Source organism: Oncorhynchus masou, chromosome 17 (genome assembly GCF_036934945.1).
Source record: "Oncorhynchus masou masou isolate Uvic2021 chromosome 17, UVic_Omas_1.1, whole genome shotgun sequence".
NCBI classification, from domain to species: Eukaryota; Metazoa; Chordata; class Actinopteri; order Salmoniformes; family Salmonidae; genus Oncorhynchus; species Oncorhynchus masou.
In genome coordinates, this window is record NC_088228.1 from 21,306,378 (window position 1) to 21,333,558 (window position 27,181).

At 40.5% G+C, this 27,181-nt stretch overlaps 1 protein-coding gene across 1 annotated transcript in view; it reads right to left on the reverse strand.

Annotated features, from left to right (window-relative positions):
• LOC135558688 (pappalysin-2-like) overlaps positions 1-25,718 on the reverse strand; it is a 55,125-nt gene extending 29,407 nt beyond the window's left edge. The window contains exons 1-10 of the mRNA XM_064992726.1: positions 24,743-25,718; positions 20,153-21,212; positions 14,091-14,239; positions 10,781-11,074; positions 10,205-10,397; positions 9,838-9,968; positions 6,967-7,149; positions 6,423-6,720; positions 2,757-2,885; positions 101-186 (exon numbers count right to left, since the gene is read on the reverse strand). Coding sequence (XP_064848798.1) covers positions 101-186; positions 2,757-2,885; positions 6,423-6,720; positions 6,967-7,149; positions 9,838-9,968; positions 10,205-10,397; positions 10,781-11,074; positions 14,091-14,239; positions 20,153-21,212; positions 24,743-25,718 — 3,499 coding nt within the window. The remainder of the gene's footprint in view (positions 1-100; positions 187-2,756; positions 2,886-6,422; positions 6,721-6,966; positions 7,150-9,837; positions 9,969-10,204; positions 10,398-10,780; positions 11,075-14,090; positions 14,240-20,152; positions 21,213-24,742) is intronic.
• Between the last annotated feature and the right edge of the window lie 1,463 nt (positions 25,719-27,181).

Here is a 27,181-nt window from a genome sequence, read left to right on the forward strand (position 1 = left end):
GAATACACCCCTGGTCTAGGTAGGTTTCTGTTGTGGTCATTCCACTGACTGTAGACTGAGACCAGGATTAGGAGAGTGCTCTTGTCTGTTCTTCACTCACCATTGCAGTTGAAGTCTGACTCCATGTGGCACTTCTTAGAGCAGCCATCACCATCCAACAGATTGCCATCATCACAGTCCTCTGTCCTACAGACACAGAGACAGCAAGGATCAGTCATCTCCATAGTCTATACATTTTCATTACAAACACACTTATCCTTTGATTTCACTACATTCTCCACTGAGAGAGACCAATAGGTATGACCTATATGAGTATACTGTAGTTTGGCTTCACTTGCACACTTGATAATATACTGTAGGCACTGCCCTAATGTATATGTTCTCTGTTGCCAGGAGTTGCTTGGCAAGTGGTTCAGTAACACAAGGAGTGCACAAAGAACAATGCCCAAGGACTAGTCAGACCTTCGCCCTCTGAGTGGCCAAAATGTAACTGTCTGAGGACTGACTATTGAATAATACAATAGTATCCATGTTTTATTTTACCAGGCAATTCAGTTAAGAATAAATTCTTATTTTCAATGACAGCCTGGGAATAGCCTGTTAACTGCCTGTTCAGGGGCAGAATGACAGATTTGTTCCTTGTCAGCTCAGGGGTTTGAACTCGTAACCTTCTGATTACAAGTCCAGCACTCTAACCACTAGGCTACCCTGCCACCCCAGGTGGTTTACTGAGGATAACTCTGATGCTATCTATATGGATGTATTATATATGTGGTAACTTGTTTCTGTACAGGGTGACCTCTCAATTACTCCAATTACTCTTTATTGTCTTCCCAGGAATTCTGTCTTATTTACATTGGTCTCATACCTGACACAAGCCTTTAATTTCTGTGACACCCTGTGGAGATTGGGCCTTACTCTGTAAACTTGGTATCATTTGATTGGTCAATGGTGGTTTGTTTTGGGTTGAAAGGTTACACCTTCAGGTGTTATACATTTTATGACATGCCTTTGTTCTCTCTCATCCGGTATCCAGGCTTCCTGGGCTTCTAAGCCTCTGGCTTAATAGGCATCTCTTTGTTCATGCTTTGTCTTCTAAGTTAGGCTCAGAAGAATGCTTTCTAAAGTTTGTAACTTATGCCTTGTATGTGAATCCATTCATTGTAAAAAAGTTCATTTAAAATCCTCCTTTGATATAGACAATTGTATTTGAAACTGTCCAGAGTAATGAAGGTGGACTTGTTAACCATGATTACAACATTGCTGTGTATCAATTAGTAGTATTAATGAATGCATAATATTATGCCCATTTTCCTTCTACTGTTGGTGTGGTCAACAATGGATGAGAGAAAAAAGAACATACAGTGCCTTCAGAAAGTATTTCTGACATTTTGCTGTGTTACAGCCTGAATTTAAAATGGATGAAATGGAGATTTTTTTTGTATTACTGGCCTACACACAGTACCCAGTAATGCCAAAGTGGAATTGTTTTTTGTTTTATATTTTACAGTTTTTTAATGAAAAGCTGAAATGTCTTGAGTCAATAAGTATTCAACACCTTTGTTTTGGCAAGCCTAAATAACTTCAGGAGTAAAAACGTGCTTAACAAGTCAAATAAGTTGCATGGACTCTGTGTGCAATAATAGTTTAACATGATTTTTGAATGACTGATTCAAATGATTTTTGAATGACATCTCTGTACCCCACACATACAATTATCTGTAAGGTCTCTCAGTCAAGGAGTGCATTTCAAACACAGATGTAACCACAAAGACCTGGGATGTTTTCCAATGTGTCACGAAGAAGGGCACCTATTGGGAGATGGGTAAAAATAAAAGCAGACATTGAATATCTCTTTGAGCATCGGGAAGTTATTAATTACACTTTGGATGGTGTATCAATACACCCAGTCACTACAAAAATACAGGCTAATTCAATTGCAGGAGAGGAAGGAAAAACGCTCAGGGATTTCACCATGAGGCCAATGGGGACTTTAAAACAGTTCCAGAGTTAAATGGCTGTGATAGGAGAAAACTGAGGATGGATCCCCACATTGTATTTACTCCACAATACTAACTTAATTGACAGAGTGAATGAAAGGAAGCCTGCACAGAATACAAATATCTCAAAACGTGCATCTTGTTTGCAAAAAGGCACTAAAGTAATACTGCAAAAAATATGGGAAAGCAATTCACTTTTCTCCTGAATACAAAGTGTTACATTTGGGAAAATCCAATACAACACATTACTGAACACCACTCTCCATATTTTCAAGCATAGTGGTGGCTCCATCATGTTATGTGTATGCTTGTAATCGTTAAGGACCGTGGAGTTTTCAAGGATAAAACAGAAACTGAATGGAGCTAAGAACAGGCAAAATCCTAGAGGAAAACCAGATTTAGTCTGCTTCCCACCAGACACTGGGAGATGAATTAACCTTTCAGCAGGACAATAACCGAAAACACAAAGCCAAATCTACACTGGAGTTGCTTACCAAGAAGACGGTCAATATTCCTGAGTGGCCAAGTTACAATTGTGACGTAAACCTCATTTTCAATAAATGTGCAAAACTGTCTAAGTACATGTTTTCACTTTGTCATTATGGGGTATTGTGTGTCGATGGGTGAGAAAAACAAACAATTTAATCCATTTTAAATTCAGGCTGTAACACAACAAAATGTGGAATAAGTCAAAGAGTATGAATACTTTCTCAAGGCACTTCATCTGGGATGTGAATACTGTGTAAACTGACTGACCCCTGGAGAAGTCCGTCACCGCAGTAGGCAGCTCCATGGGTGTAGAGGAGAGGTGGGGAGAGCTCACTGAGGAGACCGTCTGCTTCCACCTGAACTCTGTACTGGTACTCCATGTCCTTTTCAATATCACTGTATGAACACATCAAAACATGCAGCATTCATGTATAAACAGCTTTCCAACTGCATTTTTGTCTCACGGAATTGTATTCCTTTAGAATTAAAGACATAATTGACATTTCAGATTATTTCCAGGTGGAATTGTTGCATAGAGATACAAAATGACTAAACTAAACCGATAGCTATTATTGTCAAATAACCATTTTGAACAGCAAGGTTATACGGAAACGACAGGGCACATAGATACACAATAAGAAACAGATTGTTCTTGTGTATCTGTGTCCAGAGTCACCTAGTCATCTCAGCTTGCTGTAGGAAGCAGTGACCTTCAACCTAAACAGGAGGTACGGTGGGTACAGTGATATCATACCTCCTGTCCCAGAGCTATTGACCTGTTTTAGTCAGCTCCAAACTATAAAAAGAGCCTACCTTTGATTTCCCGGCAGCCCTCCTAGATTACCATTGTCTCCGGCCAGCTGTAAAGAATGCCTACAAAAATGCACATCCTCTACTCTCTCAGACGTGTCTGATTTCCTCCCGCTACAAATTACCCTTATTAATTATGGATCAACTCTAAGAGCCCGCTCTATCTAGCATACCACTGGAGGAGCCAGTGTGTTTTTTATTTAATGGCTTAGACTTAGGGTAGTTTTGGGAATGATACAGTCAGTTATTAATGTACAAGTCAAATGTTTATGAACCACTAGTTAGCAGAAACTAGGCTATGAGGGTCAGGGGAAAATAATACATTCTTCTCCATGGACTAACAACATAACTTTATCCTACACCTATTTCACACATACCCCAAAGGTGTTTTTTTTACTCCTAATAGACCAAAAACGAGAGACACATATTTAAGGATTAGGATATCAAGTGCAAAACCATCTTGTTTTGCCAGCTATACCTCTTGGTGGCAGTGTAGACTCACAGTCACAATTCTTAGCCTTTCTTTCATTTCTCTCCTGCAATGCACTCCACTTCTCTCTCTTTACCTCTTCCTCCTAATGACAGGCCTCTCACTTATCATATACTAACCATGATGAGCATACAGTACAGAGCCTTCAGTGAGAGGAAATGGCTGAGCAACAGCTCCAAAGAGCCACAGGTGTTTACTGTTTTTGCTGGTATTATTTGGTTTATATTCCAGTGACTGCCTTCCCCCAAACACAACCTCTCTGCCCTCCTCTTCCCTCCACATAACTTAATTCCCCTTGGTTTTTACATCTTTTTGCACTTACAGCCACTTGTGGAACTTTTAGAGATGAAACCAAATGTATTCCTCAATGTGACCTCTTAAGCACATCCACCTACTCCTGCAAGTGCTTGAAAAGCCACAATATCCCAGAAAGTGTTAGTGGAAAATTACAAAATCATCCACTTAAAAATGTGTATGATACTAATACCAAATGCAAGCTGACTCTAATGAATAAAAGTAAGCTGGAACAGAATTGAAAAAATATATGTGAGATGGGAAATATCTTAATGTTTAGGGGGCTTACTTCTGTTATGTGTAATGCAAAACTGGATGCAGATAATCAATTTAACACCCTTTCTCACTGCGTGAGATTAAAATGGTTTGACGTACGCCGGAATCGTCTGAAAACGGTTCATTAAATAACGCCCTTGATGTTGATTTGTATCAGTAGCTAGTGCTAAAAGGAATGTTGAATACATTTGGTTCTGTGTTGCGAAAACGGTGCCACACCGAAATACTTGATAATGACACAAATCTCAGTTTCTGGGGCTACAGACGATTATGTATGGTCTTTGTAAGTGGCATAAATTATACTTTGATCGTGATTTTTTTTGCGTGTGTGTGTATTCTTAAGTCCACTTCTTGGAGCAGTGGTACATGACCTCAAAACAATACATCTGTGTCCACACAGGATACATTTCCAGACAAAGTTCAAAGTATTAGTAGTTATTAGTAGTTGCTGAATTCCAGAGTGTGCGCCTACATACAGTACAGTAGTTTGGACACACCTACTCATTGAAGTTTTTTGTTGTTGTTATTTTTACTATTTTTACATCGTAGAATAATAGTGACTACATCAAAACTATGAAATAACACATATTGAATCGTGTAGTAACCAAAATAAGTTTTAAACAAATCTAAATAAATGTAATATTTGAGATTCTTCAAAGTAGCCACCCTTTGCCTTGATGAAAGCTTTGCACACGCTTGGCATTCTCCCAACCAGTTTCACCCGGAATGCTTTTCCAACCATCTTGAAGGAGTTCCCACATATGCTGAGCACTTGTTGGCTGCTTTTCCTTTACTCTGCAGTCAAACTCATCCCAAACCATCTCAATTGGGTGATTGTGGAGGCCAGGTCATCTGATGCAGCACTCCATCACTCTCCTTCTTGGTCAAATAGCCCTTCCACAGCATGGAGGTGTGTTTTGGGTCATTATCTTGTTGAAAAACAAATTATAGTCCCACCAAGAGCAAACCAGATGGGATGGTGTATCGCTGCTGATTGCTGTGGTAGCCATGCTGGTTAAGTGTGCCTTGAAATCTAAATAAACCACTGACAGTGTCACCAGCAAAGCACCATCGCACCACCTCCTCCATGGGAACCACACATGCAGAGATCATCCGTTCACCTACTCGGCGTCTCACAAAGACACAGCGGTTGGGACCAAAAATCTCAAATTTGGACTCATCAGACCAAAGGACAGATTTCCACCGGTCTAATGTCCATTGCTCGTATTTCTTGGCCCAAGCAAGTCTATTCTTCTTCCTGGTGTCCTTTAGTGGTGGTTTCTTTGCAGCAATTCAACCATGAAATCATGATTCAGGCAGTCTCCTCTAAACAGTTAATGTTGCGATGTGTCTGTTTCTTGAACTCTGTGAAGCATTTATTTGGACTGCAATCTGAGATGCAGTTAACTCTAAAGAACTTATCCTCTGCAGCAAAGGTAACTCCGGGTCTTCCATTCCTGTGGCGGTCCTCATGAGAGCCAGGTTTATCACAGCCCTTGATGGTTTTTGCGACTGCACTTGAAGAAACTCTCAAAGTTCTTGAAATTTTCCGGCTTGACTGACCTTTATGTCTTAAAGTAATGATGGACTGTCATTTCTCTTTGGTTATTTGAGCTGTTCTTGTCATAATTTGGTCTTGGTCTTTTACCAAATAGGGCAATTTTCTGTATACCACCCATACCTTGTCACAACACAACTGATTTGCTCAAATGTAATAAGAAGGAAAGAAATTAACTTTTAACAAGGCACAACTTTTAATTGAAATGCATTCTAGGTGACTACCTCATGAAGCTGGTTGAGAGAATGCCAAGAGTGTGCAAAGTTGTGTTCAAGGCAAAGGGTGGCTACTTTGAAGAATCTCAAATATAAAATATATTTGAATTTGTTTTTACAATTTTTTGGTTACTACATGATTCTATATGTGTTATTTCATGGTTTTTATGTCTTCACTATTATTCTACAATGTAGAAAATAGTAAAAAATAAAGAAAAACCCTTGAATGAGTAGGTGTGTCCAAACTTTTGATTGGGACTGTATATCTGTCGGTGTCAATATTACTGTACCTGTCTGTAAATGTAAGCAGAGTTTGCTGGACCAGATCGCCTGAAAACGGCGGTTGCCGGACAACTCGGTAGATCAGAGGCTGGCAACTGGAGCAGAGAGGATTATGGGGGCCAGAAGTAAGCAGAACAGCGTCAATCTCCATCTTCTCATCAAAGGTGCTCAGTTTGACAGCTGCCACCCTTTTTTCGGTGTGCACATGTAGGGTGAGGGGCACATCACAGAAGACGTGCTGTGGACCCATGTCTAGAGACTCGTCTGTGTCTGTTATTAGCTCGATGTTGATAATCACCTGGTTATCTGTAGAGACAACATGGTGGATAATTATAAGCTGTATAATAAAGCCGTTCCAGAGTAGTGCACATGCTTGGCCCTTATTCATAAATACCTAAGAAAAATAACTGGTGTAACTTCACATTACCTGCTCAGATGAATAGCCAAAACATTATCATTCATGTAGACACAACGTGTGGCTTGTATTGTAGAGAGTTTCAGCAATGCTAAATGTACACTATTGAAGACCACTAGAATGAACCCGGGACCCACCGGCTGAGATGTAGGTGACCCACACAGTGAGGCTGTCAGGGACCACAAGGTGGAGGAAGCGCAGCATCAGGACGCAGCCCTCGGTTTCAGGGCAGGGAGACGTCACGTTGGCATCATACAGGCTGAGTTCTGGACTCCAGGCCTGTAGGCTGGGCTCACAGGTCTGGTATACATCTGGAGGGCCTGTAAACGCACACACGCACACAGACACACACACACACTGGACTTACAATATATAAACCTACTGTACATGCATCCCAAATGGCCCCCTCTACCCTTTATATTGCACTACTTTTGACAAGGGTCCATAGGGGTCTGGTCAAAGGTAGTGTACTATATAGTAAATATGGTGCCATTTGGAATGCAACCAAATTAAGGGAAAAGTTACAACAGATATAGCAGATAGGCCTACAATTTTTTCTACATCCAAGCCTTCTCAACTGATGACATGCACAGTACCTTCCCACCCACACTGATAAAATGCAGAGAGCTAGAATTCATTGGTTTCAAAGGTAGGCACTCTGTTGTCTTTAATTAGTGCAGTAACTTTACTAAAGTTGTGAAATGATTTGAATCACTGAAAAACCATTACTGAACTATTATTAAAGAGGGCTAGTAGAGAGTACAAGCTATGTTCTGAGGGAGAATCATACAGTAGAGCGAGACTGGGAAAATCATGACCTGGTTTTGGACTGGACTGGTATTTTCCTAACCATCCTCTAGAACACAACATACCCAGGTGCAACTTTACACAGGAAAGGAATCAATTTCTGAATTGGGACAGACAGGGCTCACAAAACAATTTATAAAGCATGTTAATTTCCTCTGTGGTAAAAGAGGAACAGGAGCATGTTGTGTGTCTCAGCAGAGCACTGAAATAAACTGCCGAATGGAGAGGGATAGAGGGAGAGAGCCTGCAGCAGTAGCCCCAGCCAGCCAATGCCTGAGCGTCCTCAGCTTCTGCTATCTGCACCCAATATGGCTCCTTCACATGTGTGGATTTGTGCAGGGTAAACATCAGCACGCCAAGTCAAACCATAAAACTAAATTGGTCAGATAAACAGAGAAAGGCCTCAACACAGGCCCAGATTAATCACTGTATCAGATGTGGCAAACGGCTCCCACAGGAAAGCCTAGTAGGAAAGCCTAGTGCTTCAAGATCTTAGTGTGTCATCCTTCCTACTTTCAGCAACTTAACCATGTCACTACTTTTCCCCTTTCTCAAGATGAAATAGACTCCCCGGGTCTGGAAATTAATGCTTGGGTTTCAGTGGAGGAACACATCAAAGGGAGGATATGTTTCTGTGAAAAGAATGATGTAGCCTAGATACAGTATTTTACCTGATATAAATGTTCCTTTCGTCTGAGTGTGCCAGAGCAACAGAATAACTGATGAATTTACTAACGCTCAACACCGGTTGAATATGGCTGGTGTCAGTAAATGTCAGCAAAAAAGCGTAATTACATTGTTGCCAGGAGCACAATTACAACCACCAACACACTGGATAACATGAAAACAGTTTAAACAGCTCTGCTAGGGCGAGTATGGTCAGAGTTTGGGTGGGGGTTAAAAAGCTTAAGATGATTCTTATGGCACTGCAACACGGTCAGTGTGAACTTGATTTTACTATTCATATTTTTGACAACTTTTACTTCACTACATTCCGAAAGAAATGTATTACTCAATACATTTTCCTGACACCCAAAAGTACTTGTTACAATTTGAATGCTTAGCAGGACAGAAAAATTGTCCAATTCACACACATCATGAGAACATCTCTTGTCATCCCTACTGCATCTGATCTGGTGGATTCAGCTCAGGGATTTGAACTTGCAACCTTTCGTTACCAGTCCTACGCTCTAACCACTAGGCTTCCCTAGATTCCCTTGTTCATGCGTGGTTCGCACAAACCAGTCATCAGCACTATCTGCAGTGCCTCTATTCAAATGACTCTGTCCTAACACACGCCATACGTTGCTGTCACTATTTTTTTCTTATCCTACTGTTCAGCCACGTTACTCCTGATTGTATGCATATAACTACCTCATCTATCACTGAAATTGTTATTGATATTGTTCTTGTTCTTGTACATAATGTATATTCTTTTATTTATTTGGATTTCTCTGTCTCTTTTCAAAGCATAAATTCCATCTGAGAATTTCCACATATTTTCGTAGAATTTTCTAAACGTTTTATACACTTAATGTCAAAAGACTGGGCTTCTGTACACTCAAGGAATCTTGATTGGGATAATAAGGAACTGTTACATAAAGCATAAGGTATCAAAGCTCTACAGGATACATCGTTTTTATGACAGTTTAATGTTCCACAGCACCCAACATTACCAAAAGTTGACCCTGCCAAGCACCGTGTTTTTCTTATGGCTAAAACAAAATAAGTTATTTAGCCTGGCAATTATCATTTAATGATTATCGTATTTTTATCCAGACAGTCTTTATCCTTGCACGCACCTTACCAACAGGAGAACAGGGGACCCCCCTGGCAGAAAGACAGAAACTAAACTGTAACTGAATGTTTTGTGTATGTTCAAAATGGACACTAAAATCAGTCATTTTTTTCAGACAATGAATACATGCCTACTTTATTATGTGTTTGGGGTGTCAGATACATGTCACTGAGTGTGCAAGCTCTGAGTCTTTCCTAGACTGTTTACTGGTGGCCAATGTAATTATCATAGTATTTACCATTTATCAGACACTTTTATACAAATGGATTTACAGAGGTGCATGCATACATGTTGTTATGGGTGGCCTCATCAGGAATTTAACCCACAACCCTGATGTTGCAAGAGGCATGCACCACCAATCTGAGTCACACAGGCCCATGAGTGGCTAAAGAAAAATACTGACCAGTAGCCTCTTCAGGTGTCCAGTATCCAGAGGAGTCACAGACCCGTGGCGAGGTGGCCTCATAGGCATACTGATGGAACACACCATCTGCCTCACAGTCCCTGCAGTTTACACTATCCACTGTAGGAGAACTGTCAATAGAGTTGCTCAAATGTAAGTATCAGAAAATATTTTAAATTGTCATAATCATTCATGAATAAATACCTGCATCCCAAATGGCACCCTATTCTCTTTATAGTGCACTATGGGCTCCCAATGGGCACTGGTTAAAAGTAGTGAGCTATATAGGGAATTGAAACCATTTGGGATGCATCCTATCTCATTAGTGTTGATGTGAGGAAAAAATGTAGCTACACAATTATACTACCTTTGATGAAGTGGCCCTCTTACAGGTGGAAGCCAATGAATGGAGACCGAATCTGAGCTCTTTCCAATCACCATGGGCTTGAGAGGGATGGGGGTGGGCCTTCTCCCTTTCAGCCAGTTCTCGTAGACTAGATCCATATAACAATGCATCCGAGCCACTTGATTTGGTGTGAAATGGTTGGTGCAGTTATCGTCTCGGGAGAAGAAGTGAAAGTAGAGTAGAGTCAATGTTCCCAGTGGAAATCATCTAACGTTAAACAGCCGAGAGAATTTTGATCACTCAAGTTTGATGTGGATGAATGATCAATAGTATGCAATCCCTAGTCCAAATGCAATACACTTGGACGTAACCTAATACTGTATATACAGTAGACCTTTGTGGTCTTGCAGTAGGAATACAGCACCATAGCCTCATTCTAGGGATGCGTCCCAAACAGAACCCTATTGCTTTTATAGTGTACTACTTTTGACCAGGGCCCGTAGGGCCCAGGACAGAAGTATTGCACTATGAAGGGATAAACTGGGATGCAGTCTAGCTTATGTTGACAGCATTGCAGAGAGGTTACAGTAGACCTACCTGTGTAACTCATGTAGTTGTTGTACGGTGTGTCTTGGTAGAGCGTTATCCCACAGGTGTCATTCACATAGCCAGGGTCATGGCAGGCCTTTGACTTTGGTGTAGGAGCCGTGTCTGCACATAAGTCTCCTGTCTCCATGGAGGGAGTGGTTTCCTGACAGGGGTCATCACAGGACTCCCGCTCACTGACCCCCTTGAAGACATGGTACAGTCCAAAGATATGGCCCATCTCATGGATCATTGTGTTATTGTGTCCGACAGTGCCAAAGTAGGATGGATTCATCACCATTCCCCCTGTGGATAGGATCGGATGATATCGGTGTCATGTTACCACTCTAACAGAACTCAACAGGTGGTGAGATAGCTGAAATAGTCTGCCTTTGTTGCTTCCCAAATAGCTAGGTGGTATTTCATAGAGCCCATAAATAACTTCTATCCCAGACGATGGATCTCGCTCCATGATCACAGTGGGACATCACTTTTTTTGGGGCGAAGATGAATCAGACACAATCTCTATTTATGTCTATTTCATTCACTGTGTCAATGTTTTCTGTGTGTTTCTTGACTAGCTAGTCAAGCTTGCCATCTCAAGCAAACAGTCGAACACATTTTGTCTGACAAGCTTCTGAATAATAACATGTTAACATTTGGTTTTATAACCAACTAATGTCATAAAAACCTTAAACGATGTGACATTTATAACCACTTAGACATGAGGCAACCCGTCAGCAGTTTTATCTCAGCATGTAAGAAACAAGTATAGTGCTATCTCCAGAAATAATTTGCATAATTTCTTATGATGTAATTTATGGAATATGGAAGCAGTGGTTATTGCCCATTATTAACTTTAAGAGCTGGAATAGAATAAAAATGCTATTTGTTTTCTAATTAGAAACACTATTCAATTTGTGAGGACATCCGCTGGGCCCGTTGAGACAACTTCACTTTAATAGCACATTTATAGCCTGTAAATAGTGGCAGATGTATTTCAGGGTTCTGCTTCAACATTCACTTCGGTGGAGAATATTTTCTGGTACAATCGAAGTTAATTGTTAGAGGATCCTCTTGTCAGATGAAGATTTCCTGACTGTATGTAAGTCCTGATGGGACTCATTAAAAAGGTTCTCATAGTTTGTCCTCAGACATAAATCATCAGGTCTGGGTAAACATACAGTGGGCTTGAAATGATTGACAGCCTGATAAAGATGAGGAAAAGTGACTTCAGAAAAAATAAATAATTCTAATACTGAGCTATATTATATGCAAAACAAATTGGAAAATGATTTTATTTTATACTAATACAATTGCTCAGAGAATGAGTTGTTGTTCAATAAGTAATACTTTTTTCTCCAAATTATTGACACCCCTGTTTTCAATGCCTTTCAAAACCTCACCTTGGATTTGAAACTTTGATCTTATCGGGCTATTTTGCTTCCACTGGTCCTGGGGCCAAGGTCAACGGCATCATGAACTTTACCCAGTACCAGGACATTTAAAGCAAAAACCTGGTTGCCTCTGCCAGGAGGCTGACACTTGGCCATAAGCGGATCTTCCAGCAAGACAATAACCCACATCAAAATACACAAATATATGGTTAATTGGTAAAAAAATAAAAAATACATCTAAATTTTGCAATGGCCATCTCAGTCTCTGGACTTGATACCCATTGAAAACATGTGCTTTGAATTGAAGAGGGCAGCCCATAAGTGCTGACAAAGGATATCAAGGATCTGGAAGGATTCAGTATGGAGGAATAGTCTAAGATCCCTCCCACTGTGTTCTCCAACTCATAAAACATTTTAGAACAAGGCTCAGTGCCCTTATTCTCACAAGGCATTGAAGGGAATTAATTTTATGATTTTGAACCCTACCTTTTTGAGAGAAAAAAAGTATTACTTGTTAAACAAAACCTCTTTCTCTGAGCAATTGTACAAGTATGAAAGTATACAATTTCCCCAATTTTTTGAGCATACAATATAGCTCAGTATTTTAATATTTTATTTTATACAGTAATTTTTGCTCATCTTTATCAAGGGTGTCAATCATTTCGGACCCCACTATATATATTCCTGTGTCATCTGATATACAAGCTTGACAGTTTGTTACAAAATAAGACTGTGAAAAGTAACTACACAACTGACACTACAAAGTCTCCTCTCTTACAGTCGTGGCACCACTGCGTCTTTCCTCGTATCATTCATGGCTTTGAGTGAAATATCCTCAATTCTGGGAGTTGTGGGGTTCAAAGAGGGGAGGGAAACCTGCAAGACGACGGTCCATCAGGGACACATCAGAGAAAGCCCAGCCCAAAACACTGACTGGCTTGTTGATGCAGTTCAACCCCGAGGACGAAGAAAAGGACATCTGTGCTGGAATGCTCCGCACGCCATCCCCAGGGCCCATAATGAATGTGCCAGGAGGTAAGACACAACCCAGAGGGAACACAACAACAAACCTGATTGAACGGAGAATAATACTTTAAAGGGGTTTCACTCCCCGGCCAAGCACTCTTTGTGAGTGATTTAAAGCTCTTCAGTAGATGGAAGAGAATACACAGAAGAGAATAGAAGACGAAAGGATCATTTACAAGAAGCAACTTGACTGTAACATAGTACAGTCTTTTTTTATTTGGTAGAGCAATTTCTTTAGTAATACACAGCCAAAATAATACCAGCCAAACCAATTAGAAAAAGACCTTCCCACTTCAGGTAAAGTTTGGATTTATGAAAGAGCTGGATGTGAGGAGAAAACTCTTAGCTTTAACGAGTGCTTAAACAGTCAAATGGGCTGGCAGCGATGTATAAATGGCAAAAGGGCATTACCCTGGCATTTCTGGTTTTTGTTTGGTTGTTGTTGGGATTGTCTTTACAGTGGAAAGCCCTAATGATTAGGAGGCAATCTGCCGGGAAATCTATGCACGCTACAAGTGTTTTCTTTTATACCCAGGATTAAGGCTCATTAATCTCGCTACGGCTAATACTGAGAACAAAGAGTGGAGGGCAAGAGATGAGGATAGTGAGGGGGAGAGTGAAGAAGGAAGAGAGTGAATGAGTGGGAGGGAGGGAGTGTGAGAATGAGAGGGGGAGAGAGAGAATCATAACCAGATTTTGAAGACAAGGGCAATGCCTACCTGCACCTCTCCTGCTTTTTACTTTGGTGTAACTTTTACTGAACACAATCCAGTGGGAGTCAATGTCATCCAGTTTGGCACGTTTTAGCATGCATATCATTTTGAAGGGATTGTGTAGCTCAATGACCTTTGTATTTGATTCAGGTAAAGACAGAAGGAAGGGGTGTAGCAGTAGCTTACCCTGATGGTTGAGGGCCTCTTTTGCCCATGGCCAGGTTGCAGCCCCTGCTAACTCTTCACGGGCTGAGTTGTTGGCAAAGAAAACATTGAGGGTGTCTGTGCTGCTCAGGTGCAACACCTCTTTCAGTTCCTTTACACTCATATAGGCTCTGCAACAGGGAGAAGAAGTATATGTCATTAGCCTTTTTTCCCCTTGCATTCTCTGCTTTTAATCTGGGTCAATTTGACAGTTTGTTTCACAATCCTTACTCTAGAATATGTCACGTCATTTTGATCTTCTGCTGTTATAGCTGGAAAGCCTTTGCACCTATCACTGGCCCATTCGTTTGAAATGCCCTTTCCAAACCTGCCAAATAGTCTAGCCCATTAATTGAACCACCTACTGTTTCTTGGATGTGTCCCACCCAAGAACTGACCAAGTGTAGCCTGCCTTACATTCAAGTTTCATTAAACAAGCTGTGCCAATCTGCTCCAATGTATCGTTATGTCAAATGAGCTTCATAATGCATATTCATAACATGTGAAATACAGATGTATTGTTTTTAATAAATCATTGATTGTATATGTTGAATTCTACATGTTGAAGCACTGTTTTGGTTGATATAATCCATTCAGTATAGCTTTGGACAACATTGAGTCTGTTGAGAAGTCTAATATTCATAAACAAACTTCTTACAACACTGGCACTCCCAAACAATACATCTGGAAAGGGGGTATTACATTGCCTACTTCCTTTAAAGAAGTGTTATACTGCACAAATTGTATAGAATTATGTTCAAAATCGTCTGTGTTTCTTGGATAATCTGAACTGGGACTGTAGAACCATACTCAAAGATCATGTATCTTTTTTCCATTCTGTTCATGCTTAATTTTAACCCTGATTCTTTCATTGTTGGAGGAAAAGTGATTTTTTGAGAACCACCCAGTTTGCCTTGCAAACAGATTCAAACCACCAATTCTGGATCCCCTCAGCAGCAGGGGAATATCCCAGCATTAATGGCTAAAATGTCCTCCTCGTTTTTCCTTTCACTTTCTTGTGTTGCCAAATTCTTCATGTACCTGGCCATTCCTCATGGCTGGCTCTCTGTCTGCTTGAACAACACATTTGTGTAGTGACAGCAATTGGCTAGGGATTGAGTTCTATTGCCGAGCTGCAGATAACCTGGACCATAACTCAAACAGAAAAATACCAAAAATCCCAGAGCCAAAGATAAAATTGTACACTCCACAGATGCCATCAAAATGTCATCCCTGCATTAATTATTCCAAAACTCTGGATTGCAGTCAACAGATTGCACTTTTCCAACCAGCTCAGGTCAAGAGCCATTTAAAGACCTGCGCTGCAGATATTCCAGAGAGCCCTGTTTTATGAAGCATTTGCATCTCGGGTGGATTCGCAATTCATACAGTTTTAGTGAAGGGTAAGAGGTAGGAAAAACTTTGGCAAGTAATAAAGAGAGATTACATCATTGCAAGCTATAAATCAGAAGTCAGTTCTACGCTCATGCCTTCCACACACTTAATTTTATATCTGTCTAGGGACCTGGCTTTTTAGCTGCTGTTGTTGCTATTTAAAGTACAAATACCATCCCTCCCTCACTGTGCAAAACAACACACTGACTGACTGCACTACAAATGTATTATTAGTGCCCAGGTAATCTCAGCAACAATATTTCTTCAAATGAAAATATAAACCCCAACAATCAGTTTGGAAAAGGAGCCCCAATTTAACATATACAGTTGAAGTGGGAAGTTTACATACACCGTAGCCAAATACATTTAAACTCAGTTTTTCACAATTCCTGACATTTAATACAAGTACAAATTCCCTGTCTTAGGTCAGTTAGGATCACCACTTTATTTTAAGAATGTGAAATGTCAGAATAATAGTAGAGATAATAATTTATTTCAGCTTTTATTTCTTTCATCAAATTCCCAGTGGGTCAGAAGTTTACATACACTCAATTAGTATTTGGTATTGCCTTTAAATTGTTCAACTTGGGTCAAACGTTTAGGGTAGCCTTCCACAAGCTTCCCTCAATAAGGTTGGTGAATATTGGCCCATTCCTCCTGATAGAGCTGGTGTAACTGGGTCAGCTTTGTAGGCCTCCTTGCTCACACATGCTTTTTCAGTTCTGCCCACACATTTTCTGTAGGATTTAGGTCAGGGCTTTAGGATGGCCACTCCAATACCTTGACTCTGTTGTCCTTAAGTCATTCTGCCACAACTTTGGAAGTATGCTTGGGGTCATTGTCCATTTGGAAGAACCATTTGCGACCAAGCTTTAACTTCCTGACGGATGTCTTGAGATGTTGCTTCAATATATCCACATCATTTTTATTCCCTCATGATGCCATCTATTTTGTGCACCAGTCCCTCCTGCAGCAAAGCTCCCCCACAACATGATGCTGCCACCCCCTTGCTTCACGGTTGGGATGGTGTTCTTCGGCTTGCAAGCCTCCCCCTTTATCCTCCAAACATAACAATGGTCATTACGGCCAAACAGTTCTATTTTTGTTTCATCAGACCAGAGGACATTTCTCCAAAAAGTACGATCTTTGTCCCCATGTGCAGTTGCAAACTGTAGTCTGGCTTTTTTTTGATTGTTTTGGAGCAGCGGCTTCTTCCTTGCTGAGCGACCTTTCAGGTTATGTTGATATATAACTTGTTTTACTGTGGGTATATATTTACTTTTGTACCTGTTTCCTCCAGCATCTTCACAAGGTCCTTTGCTGTTGTTCTGGGATTGATTTGCACTTTTCGCAAAGTATGTTCATCTCTAGGAGACAGAACGCGTCTCCTTCCTGAGCGGTATGACGGCTGGGTTGTCCCATGGTGTTTATACTTGCGTGGTATTATTTGTACAGATGAACGTGGTACCTTCAGGCATTTGGAAATTGCTCCCAAGGATGAACCAGACTTATGGAGGTCTACAATTATTTTCTGAGGTCTTGGCTGATTTCTTTTCATTTTCCCATTTGTCAAGCAAAGAGGCACTGAGTTTGAAGGTAGGCCTTAAAATACATCCACAGGGACACCTACAATTGACTCAAGTGATGTCAATTAGCATATCATAAGTTTCTAAAGCTATGATATCATTTTCTCGAATTTTCCAAGCTGTTTAAAGGCCCCATCTATTTAGTGTATGTAAACTTCTGACCCACTGGAATTGTGAATGATAAGTGAAATAATCTGTCTGTAAACAATTGTTGGAAAAATTACTTGTGTCATGCACAAAGTAGATGTCCTAACCGACTTGCCAAAACTATAGTTTGTTAACAAGAAATTTGTAGAGTGGTTGAAAAATGAGTTTTAATGACTCCAACCTAAGTGTATGTAAACTTCCGACTTCAACTGTAAATAATTTACAGGAAATTGTAGCTCATTTTAAGCAGTCTATGATACTTTGCAATGCATAGGAAGCTCAGAAAATGCAGAGTATATCAAGATATATAATCAGTGGAGGCTATTCAGGGGTGGACGGCTCATAATAATGTCTGGAACGGAGTAAATGGAATGGCATCAAACACATGGAAACCATGTGTTTCATTTATTTGATACCATTCTACTTATTCCACTCCAGCTATTACCACAATCCCGTCCTCCCCATTTAAGGTGCAACCAACCTCCTGAGATATACAGTACCTGTCAAAAGTTTGGACACACCTACTCATTCAAGGGTTTTTATTTATTTATACTATTTTCTACATTGTAGAATAATAGTGAAGACATCAAAATTATAAAATAACACATATGGAATCATGTAGTAACCAGAAAAGTGTTTAAAAAATCAAAATATATTTGACATTTGAGATTCTTCAAAGTAGCCACCCTTTTCCTTGATGACAGATTTGCACCCACTTGGCATTCTCTCATCCAGCTTCATGAGGTAGTCACCAGGAATGCATTTCAATTAACAGGTGTGCCTTGTTAAAAGTTATTTTGTAGAATTTCTTTCCTTCTTAATGCCTTTGAGCCAATCAGTTGTGTTCTGACAAGGTAGGGTTGGTATACAGAAGATAGCCCTATTTGATAAAATACCAAGTCCATATTTGGGCAAGAACAGTTCAAAAAGCTAAGCGAAATGACAGTCCATCATTATTTTAAAACATGGTCAGTCAATCTGGAAAATGTTAAGAACTTTGAACGTTTCTTCAAATGCAGTCGCAAAAACCATCAAGCGCAGTGAGGAAACTGGCTCTCGTGAGGACCGCCACAAGAAAGGAAGACCCAGAGTTTCCTCTGCTGCAGAGGATAAGTTCATTAGAGTTACCAACCTCAGAAATTGCAGCCCAAATAAATGCTTCACAGAGTTAACTGACATCTCAACATCAACTGTTCAGATGAGACTGTGTGAATCAGGCCTTCATGGTCAAATTGCTGCAAAGAAACCACTACTAAAGGACACCAATAATAAGAAGATACTTTTTGGGGTCAAGAGACTCAAGCAATGGACATTAGACCGGTGGAAATCTGTCCTTTGATCTGATGAGTCCAAATTTGAGATTTAATCTTCCAAACCCTGTGTCTTTGTGAGACGCAGCGTAGGTGAATGGATGATCTCTGTGTGTGGTTCCCACCGTGAAGCTTGGAGGAGGAAGTGTGATGGTTTGAGGGTGCTTTGCTAGTCACACTGTCAGTGATTTATTTAGATTTCAAGGCACACTTAACCAGCATGGCTAACACAGCATTCTGCAGCAATATGCCATCTTATCTGTTTTGTGCTTAGTGGGACTATCATTTGTTTTTCAACAGGACAGTGACCCACACACCTCCAGGCTGTGTAAGGGCTATTTGACCAAGAAGAGAGTGATGGAGTGCTGCATCATATGACCTGTCCTCCACAGTCACACGACCTCAACCCAATTGATATGGTTTGGGATGAGTTGGACCGCAGAGTAAAGGAAAAGCAGCTAACAAGTGCTCAGCATATGTGGGAACTCTTTCAAACTGTTGGAAAGGCATTCCAGGTGAAGCTGGTGGAGAGAATGTCAATAGTGTGCAAAGCTGTCATCAAGGCAAAGGGTGGCTCCTTAGAAGAATCTAAAATATTAAATATATTTTGATTTGTTGAACACTTTTTTGGTTACTACACGATGACTCCATATGTGTAGTAACCAACTACATGATTCCATATGTTTTATTTCATAGTTTTGATGTTTTCACTATTATTCTACAATGTAGAAAATAGTAAAAACAAAGAAAAATCCTTGAATGAGTGCAAACTTTATATGTATATGGATGGTCTATTGATCTCTCACATCTGTGAAATGGATCAGACAACAGACACACGTTTAGTATTTCTACCTACATGCTGTGCACTATTAAGCAAAAAAGATATTATGGCAATACAGCATGTATTTTGTTTGAAACGCAAATAAGCCTGCCTGTCAAAATGAATAGAACGGAGCGGAGGAGACTTCTGCTTTCATTGTTTAGCCATAATAACTGTATACTTTGGCTTCTCGTCCCATTCCCAGTTTCACTTGCTTTCAGAAACTGTTCCAGAGCTTAAACTTGTGTGCCTTGAAGACAGACACTTAAGGCCTCTTTAGTAAATCAAGATATCGCTAATTAGGCGTTACGCTCCCAAGGTCTCTGTAGAACCTCAATATCATTACCGTCATTATCGTTAAAAACATGCACAAAGTCCCATACATACAGGGACAGGCAGCAAAGTACTTTTTTTGGTTGCGGTAGCTAAGGAAGGCTAAGGATGACAGAGACAAAACCATTTTTTGTCTTTGTCAGAACTAGTAAAGAACATCATTATAAACAGATTAAGTTAATTTGATATGAGATAGAACATTGCTCTAGACCCAAAAATGTATAAAGGTATTGTTTGTGACTCATTACTACTGTATGTCTAAACGATTCGGACAACTGCCCAACGCAGCAACTATTCATATTTTCTTCATACTTACTAAAGTGATTACAGATATAAGAGCACAGGTATAAGAGCACCTAATGTAAAGTTTTACAGGAAAAACTCATAGACCAGTGATTTCCAGGAGCAGGGTTGCGGATTCCTGCCCCCCAAAAATTGAAAGAAATATCTCACCTGTCTGGAGACTCTGGGTCGAAGCAGGTCTTCAGGACATCCGTGCCTTCTGGATCACAACAGTCTCCATCATCGAAGTCATAGTGGATGCTGTTGCACTCTGTGTTGCAGACCCCGTCCCTCCTCTTCCAGTTGTAGCAGGGCCCCAGGCGCAGACAGTCACCACCATCATGGCCCGTCAGTGGGTGGTCACACTCCGCATCACAGTGCCTGTTACCAATCTTACTGATCCGGCAGTTGCTGAGGATGAAGCGCTGGCGTAGAGATGTGTTCTGGATGGTATGCGTGCTCAGCTCCAAGCTGATGTTGTGGGAACGGAAGGCTTCGACAAGTGCCTGGTGCTGCTGCTGGATCTGGGCATGGGAGACGGTGGGACGACTTCCGTCGTCGTTACAGATGTTGACAATGCGGTAGCGGATCCTCTTCTCTGTGCGCAGCTGCCAGTGGTTATTGTAGCCGAGGATGATATCTGTGTTGTCACAGGCTGTTAATCCACAGGGAGGGGGCACAAAGGGGGACACATGTTCCAGCTCAGGGATAGGGATAATGACTATGGACGGGTGGTAGCCGTCCTTATGAGGACTCCAATGTTGCTCTACCTCAGAGAAGTCAGCCCAGAGAGCGAGGTTTGGTTCCCTCTTATCAATCTGAGAGCGTCCTTTCAGGAGGTCCTCATGAGTGCGAGGAAGCACCCATAACACAATCCCCCCGATGTACCCTCGGAAGTTGTGCCCAAGGTCTGACTGGTCCCCACCGAGAAGAAGTGTTCGACAGGTCTCCATGAACGGGCTGTAGAGGTTACCAGACTGCAAACGGCTCTCTGCAACCTTGGCACCATCTATGTAGAGGGTCATATTGTGACCATTGTAGCTGGCCATCAGGTGAGTCCAGGAGTTAGGGTGGTAGCGCTGATGCCCATAGATAGTCGTTGCTTTGAGAGCGCGGTCGGTACGAAGTGTAAAAAAGAATCTGGCATCTTTTCTCCCCCCGGGTTCTACTGTCCGAATACCGACTGACCATCCTTTCTCACTTAAGGAGTAGGAGCAGTTGTCAAAAACCCCTACACAAAAGGAAGACAAATATTATTTTGTAAAAAGGCATAAACATTGAGCATCCTCTTCCAATGTAATTAAAGCCAAATTACCCAGAGAGTTGAGGGGTTGAAGGTATTTCCCTAAACGAAGGCACTGATTCACAGCTGTTTTTCAGAAAGAGAGACTCACATCTGGCTTCCAGATGCTCTATGCCGGGACAGCTAAAGGTCAGGGAACCCCTTCACCCTCCTTCCATATACACTGTACACACAAAAACGTGGACATTTTTGGGATATTGAAAAGAAAGCTGGGAAATTGTATGAAAATATTCCTCAGGAGGATTGGCCAATATCATGGTTAAGCATTTAATTCACTAAAAGTAGTGGTTAGAACACAGCATCCCTGCCAAGTAAAAGTCTTGATACTGTATTATTATCTGGCAACAATAGAGAGGCAGATTTATAAGAGTAGAGGATAAAACTAGTCTGTAATTTATCTGTTCAAATTTTAATTTTGCCAATCAAACCCAGTTCAGGAATTAATTATTTTAATAGAAAAAAAATGTGAAAATATATTTGCGGAAAAACTAATTTGTGAAATGTCACATAAGGGTCACTAAAGATTTAGGCCAAAGCTTGTAGGTCATGATGAATATAAGTGACATGTGACGAGGATATACAAATAAAATAAAATAAAAAGGGAAAGTGAAAGGAGGTGGAAACATGAGCACTTCCCAAATGAGGAGTGTAGCTTCACTCTTAGCAAAAAAGGTGCTATCTAGCAGAACCCTTTGAAAACCCTGTTTTGGTTCCAGGGAGAACCATCCTGATTCCAGGTAGAACCCTTTTGGATTCAATGTAGAACCCTTTCCATAGAGGGTTTTTATATTGAACCCCAAGGGGTTCTGTCTGGAACCAAAAATGGTTCTACCTGGAATTTAAAAAAAGGTTATCCTATGGGGACAGCCGAAGAACCCATTTGGAATCATTTTATCTAAGAGTGCTTCTACAGTCCTACTAAACACAACTATTAAGTGTGGCTATTTTCAGAATTGAAATTGCATAGATAGATGCGTTGGTAAGGGGGGTTCTATTCTCGATGATTCTTGGGCAGGGATTCAATCTGATCACACTTGTCGGCTATGCACTTTTTAAAGGCACTGTTCCCGCGTACACGGAGACCGCATTCACGGTAAACACTGCATATGCCAGTTCAACAGGAAAATGACCTTTAAATGGCACATAGCCGACAAAGTGCGATCGGATTGAATCCTAGCCTTAATTGAGCAATTGTACCCAGCTGCTTCCTCCAGTCCTGGTTAAAAGACAAGGATGAAAACCTGCAGGCATTGTGGCTCTTGTGGACTTGTGGTTGCCTAACCCCCTTCAGTAGCATGTTAGTTTAACATATGAGAAGTCCCTGGTTCAATCATTGATTCTGGCTATTTCCCACATCAATAAATAAATTACATCCCAATCCAAATAATACTGTGATTCTTTTCTTGATTTTCTACATTCATGCAGTGAAATAATGAATAATTAATTGCCTATATCATATTGCCTTCAACCCTTTGCCTTATTCTGCTGTTGAAATAGAGTGGGTATATCGCCTGCAGGAGATTACACTATCAATAACAATTTTATTTAAATTGAACCTCCACATAAACCTTGCAATTCAGTTTACTCCTCCTGTTTGAAGTTTTAAACTAGACTAGACATCTTTGATTTATCCCACCTCACAGACAGCAGAGGAAACGACAAGACTTCAAAAGGAATTTAGTTTTGATATTAATCCAATGATTGGGATAAAATGTATTGATTGAACTTTTCATCACATGTGGCAATGGATCTACTTGCTGGGTAGCCTATGACTAAGCATTAACCCTCTCAAAACGTGACGTCAAAACAACAAGCCTGCAGGTGGCGGCCACTAACGTTGTTTCAACATCATTTGTCAACGTATTGTGACATGGAATCTACAGTATGTGGAGAATACATTGGATTTGCAAAAAGTCATCAACTGTTGTTTTGAGTTCAACCACAGAATTATGTCATCGTGTCATACAAACCTCATATAAAATATGTTGAATTTGTACCTTTAAAACAACGTCAGAACGTCAAAGTTATATCCATTATCAGAAAAAAAACTATAGGCTGGGCAGCACTTCCTATTGGAGAGTTAATTTATCTACATTTTGCTTCCCATCCAGGGTTTTTACCAAGCCCAGCCCTACTTAGATGTGATGTTTGTCACTGACTACTATCAATGTGCTATCGTGAGAATGATTATTGAGAGATCTCATAATAACTAAATAGATCCATTGTTGCTATCGAATTTATTCCAAATGGTAGGTTTAACTGAGCAAATGAAATGTAACTATACTCTATAAGTCATATATAATAATAATATTTAGGCCTATATAACATTTGCAAAGTTATCAACAGCTATTGTTTTAGTTCAACCCAGGGTTCAACTAAAAATAGACAATACATATAGGCCTAGAGTTTTTTACGCTTTGGTTGATGTCAAATGTAATCTTCAAGTTAATAATGAATAGATTAGATTCAAGTCTCCATTTCAACCAAAATGCTAAGTTAAATAATAGGACTAAATCAAATCAAACTTTACTTAACGTGCCTTTGATTTGATTTAGTCCTATTATTTAACTTAGAGTTTTGGTTGAGATAAAGATGTGATTCCAAAATATCAATTATTCATTTGTAGACTGGAATTAAAGTCAGACTAAGTCAGTGGCACAAAATATACATCTCCTTAAAATGTGAATATTTGGTTGTGTTGACAACCAAACACAATTCACATTCACTTTTTCAACACAGTAAATAGCCTATTAACTTGATTCACATCCCCAACTAAACCAAAAATAAGAGTTAAAGAGTAGGATTATGACAGTGGCTCTGATTAAACTATCCAAGCATTAGATACATCTCCTTTAAATCTTGATATTTGGTTCCATTGTCAACCTAACATTTCGATAAGACTTATGTAATACAGTAAATAGCCTATAGTTAAGGCTATCTTACAAACAAATTTGATTTAACCTTAAAATGAGTAACTCATCCATGGCCACATGTTGAGGTAACTGTAACTAGAAAATAATTATTATGTAATTATAGAAAGTGTGCATGTTCAAGATAGCATGCAAAGGTTGCAGGTCTGTGGAGATCTACCACTGGTTGGTGGAACCTTAATTGGGGAGGACGGGCTCGTGGTAGTGGCTGGAGCGGAATTGGTGGAAAGGTTTCAAATACATCAAACACATAGTTTCCATTCCACATTTTTACGTTAAAATGACGTGGTGTGCCCAGCGGAATTTCACCCCTTAATAACCCATTTGCACCACATAACAGCTGATTTCCCTATTCCTCTCATCTTCCCAACCATGTCATGTAACCATTAAATTAATATATTAATGATGAATTAAACAAACCCAGACATGTTACGTCTGCAGTGTATTCTGAGAGAGAGAGAGAGAGAGAGAGAGAGAGAGAGAGAGACAGACAGAGAGAGAGAGAATATGTTGTGGAGTATCACTCACCTGCTATGATGGCTGGGTTAGTCTGCCCACCCTCTGGTTTGACCCACAATTCAACACTGAACTTGGCCCGAGGAAGCTGAATACCAGCTGCTGGATTGACCCTCAGTTGTTCCTTCTGTCCATTAAAGTACAAAGCAGACATCCACTTAGGGTGGACATCTGGGATCTGGGCACCCCACAACATTCTGGCGGGGCCGGGGTTAGGTGGTCCCTCCTGATCCCCAGGGTAGTCCTCACTCTCAGCAGAATAGTCACTGTGCTGTCGAAACGTAGGGAATATCCCCCGGGAGTTTACTATGCTTTCAGGGAAAGCTGCCCGACTGTCTTCACCATTGGAGACTGCCGGGCTACGGCGGACCCTTCTGTGGAAGGTGGGCGTGTCAGTCGGAACTCTCTGCTGCTTCTTGAGCGGCAACTGCTTGTCTGAGCCCTCAGAGCGCACACCATCAACCTCTGGTTTGTCACTGTCACTGTTTGAATCCACTGTCACCTCAGGCTGACTGGGAGGCTTTCTACTGGAGTCGAGGTGAGGAGAACTGACCATCCCCATACTCTTAACATGTCTCTCCTTCTTGTCTTTGGGTAGCAGTGCCTCCCAGTTTCCCCGATTAACCTTCTTCTCACCATTGCCCCAATGAGAGGCACTATGCAGTCCTGGGTTAGAATTAGCATCATAATTGCACCCACCTGAACAAGAGGACTTCTCAAGAGGACCTATATGATAGAAACCTCTTTGCCTTGTGGTGTATCTCCTTGGGTGAGCCACTGGAGGGAGATGTAGAACTGATGCTGAGTATGTTACTTGTCTCGGCTGTCTTGTGGACCTGCACTGTTCACTTGCTAAGTGAGCCACTTCACTGTCAGCTCTCTGAGCCAATGTGCGTTTGAACTTTTGGATATGATCTGATTGAGCAGTGTTTAGCAACCATGTGTTGATCATTATGAGGACAACAGCCAGTAGTCTGAGACACAACATTTTGGAGTATAAATTTTGAATTGATGTTTTGGAATGTTTTCAGTTTATTGCTTCTAAGATATACAAGTTGAATACACTAGCAACAAGATCAGATTTGATTAAAACACAAATTCCCCAATAAATGATAACTGGGTAACTCTGTATATTTCTAAAATAATAGTATTATAATAAATCCAAGGATTAAAACGTTTTAAGCAGGTAGCCTATGTTTTGCATAAGCAATTGCCTATTTTGGTTTGGGCTGGTCTAGTTAGTGCATTGCATTCAATGCCCTTTATGAAACATTTACTTAAACTAACACTTTAATTCACATGTGTTTACAAGGCAGGTTTGTCGCACCTATTTTCCTCCGATGCCAATTTTACTTCTAGACTTCAAAACGCAGCGAAATAGAGTGCACTCAAAGGGGGGACTGTAGCAGTATGTTACGTTGACAGTGCAAAATCTTCAGGCTATTGAATATTGAGGTTCAATTTATATTTGGTTTATTAAAGCTTCTGGCTATTTTACCGGTCAAAGGAAAACGTCAGCTTGACTCACATCTAGCATCACCTGCGCGCATCACATCAACTCGCCTTTGAAACCTGCTACACTGTAAACGGGTCATGCCTATTAAGGAAAGTGACAGTCAGAGCAGCCTGCCATGATACCGCCTGATTGAACACAAATGATGAAACTGTTGTTATTAGGCTACTTTGCAGCATCAATTTAGAATTTGGAATTCATTTTTTAAATATGTCTACTATGTCGACGTGTTTGTCCAAATAATTCAGTGGGAATTCTATTGTCACTGGTGGGGTTTCTCTTTATCTTCTTTCAGTATAGGCCCATTCAAGTAATGCTTTCAATGTTTTCATCCATACCTGGCAAAATAAAGGTTATTTCAGGTCTTGCCACCAATCTCCCCCTTATGCGCTGTTTTCGATAGTGCCCGTTGTTGTTAACCTAACATTCACCCAGTGAGTAGGATGCAGGGGTGGCCAAAAATAATGAACAAGCTGGCTGATGCTTTTAAGACAATATTTATAATTCAAGGGCTATACTATAAAGGTAAGCTTTATTGAAAGATTAACCTCAGGTGAAATTAAATTAAATGCAGTCATTAGGCGACACAATGGCAGAAATATAAGTAAGCTAACCATAAACTATTGTCTATTGTTCTTTTACTTGCTATTTCCTTTCTCTGCATTTAGTTGCAAAGTAACAATACAAGGTATGAGACAAGAGATGAGAGCAAGTAAATGGGAATCAGACTAAATGCTGTTCCTGGTAATAGACTCTCCAAAGAAAAATAGTTCGTTAAATCACCTTCAAGCGCGCGTAAAGTCCTCTTGTATCCCCCATTTGAAATTGTTAATATATTTTCTGCGCTGATGAACCGCCAGTCTCGCCCTCTTCCACAGCCTATTCACAAGATCAAAACAACGCGCTGAAACGTTTTATCTGTTACTTTCAGACTGACA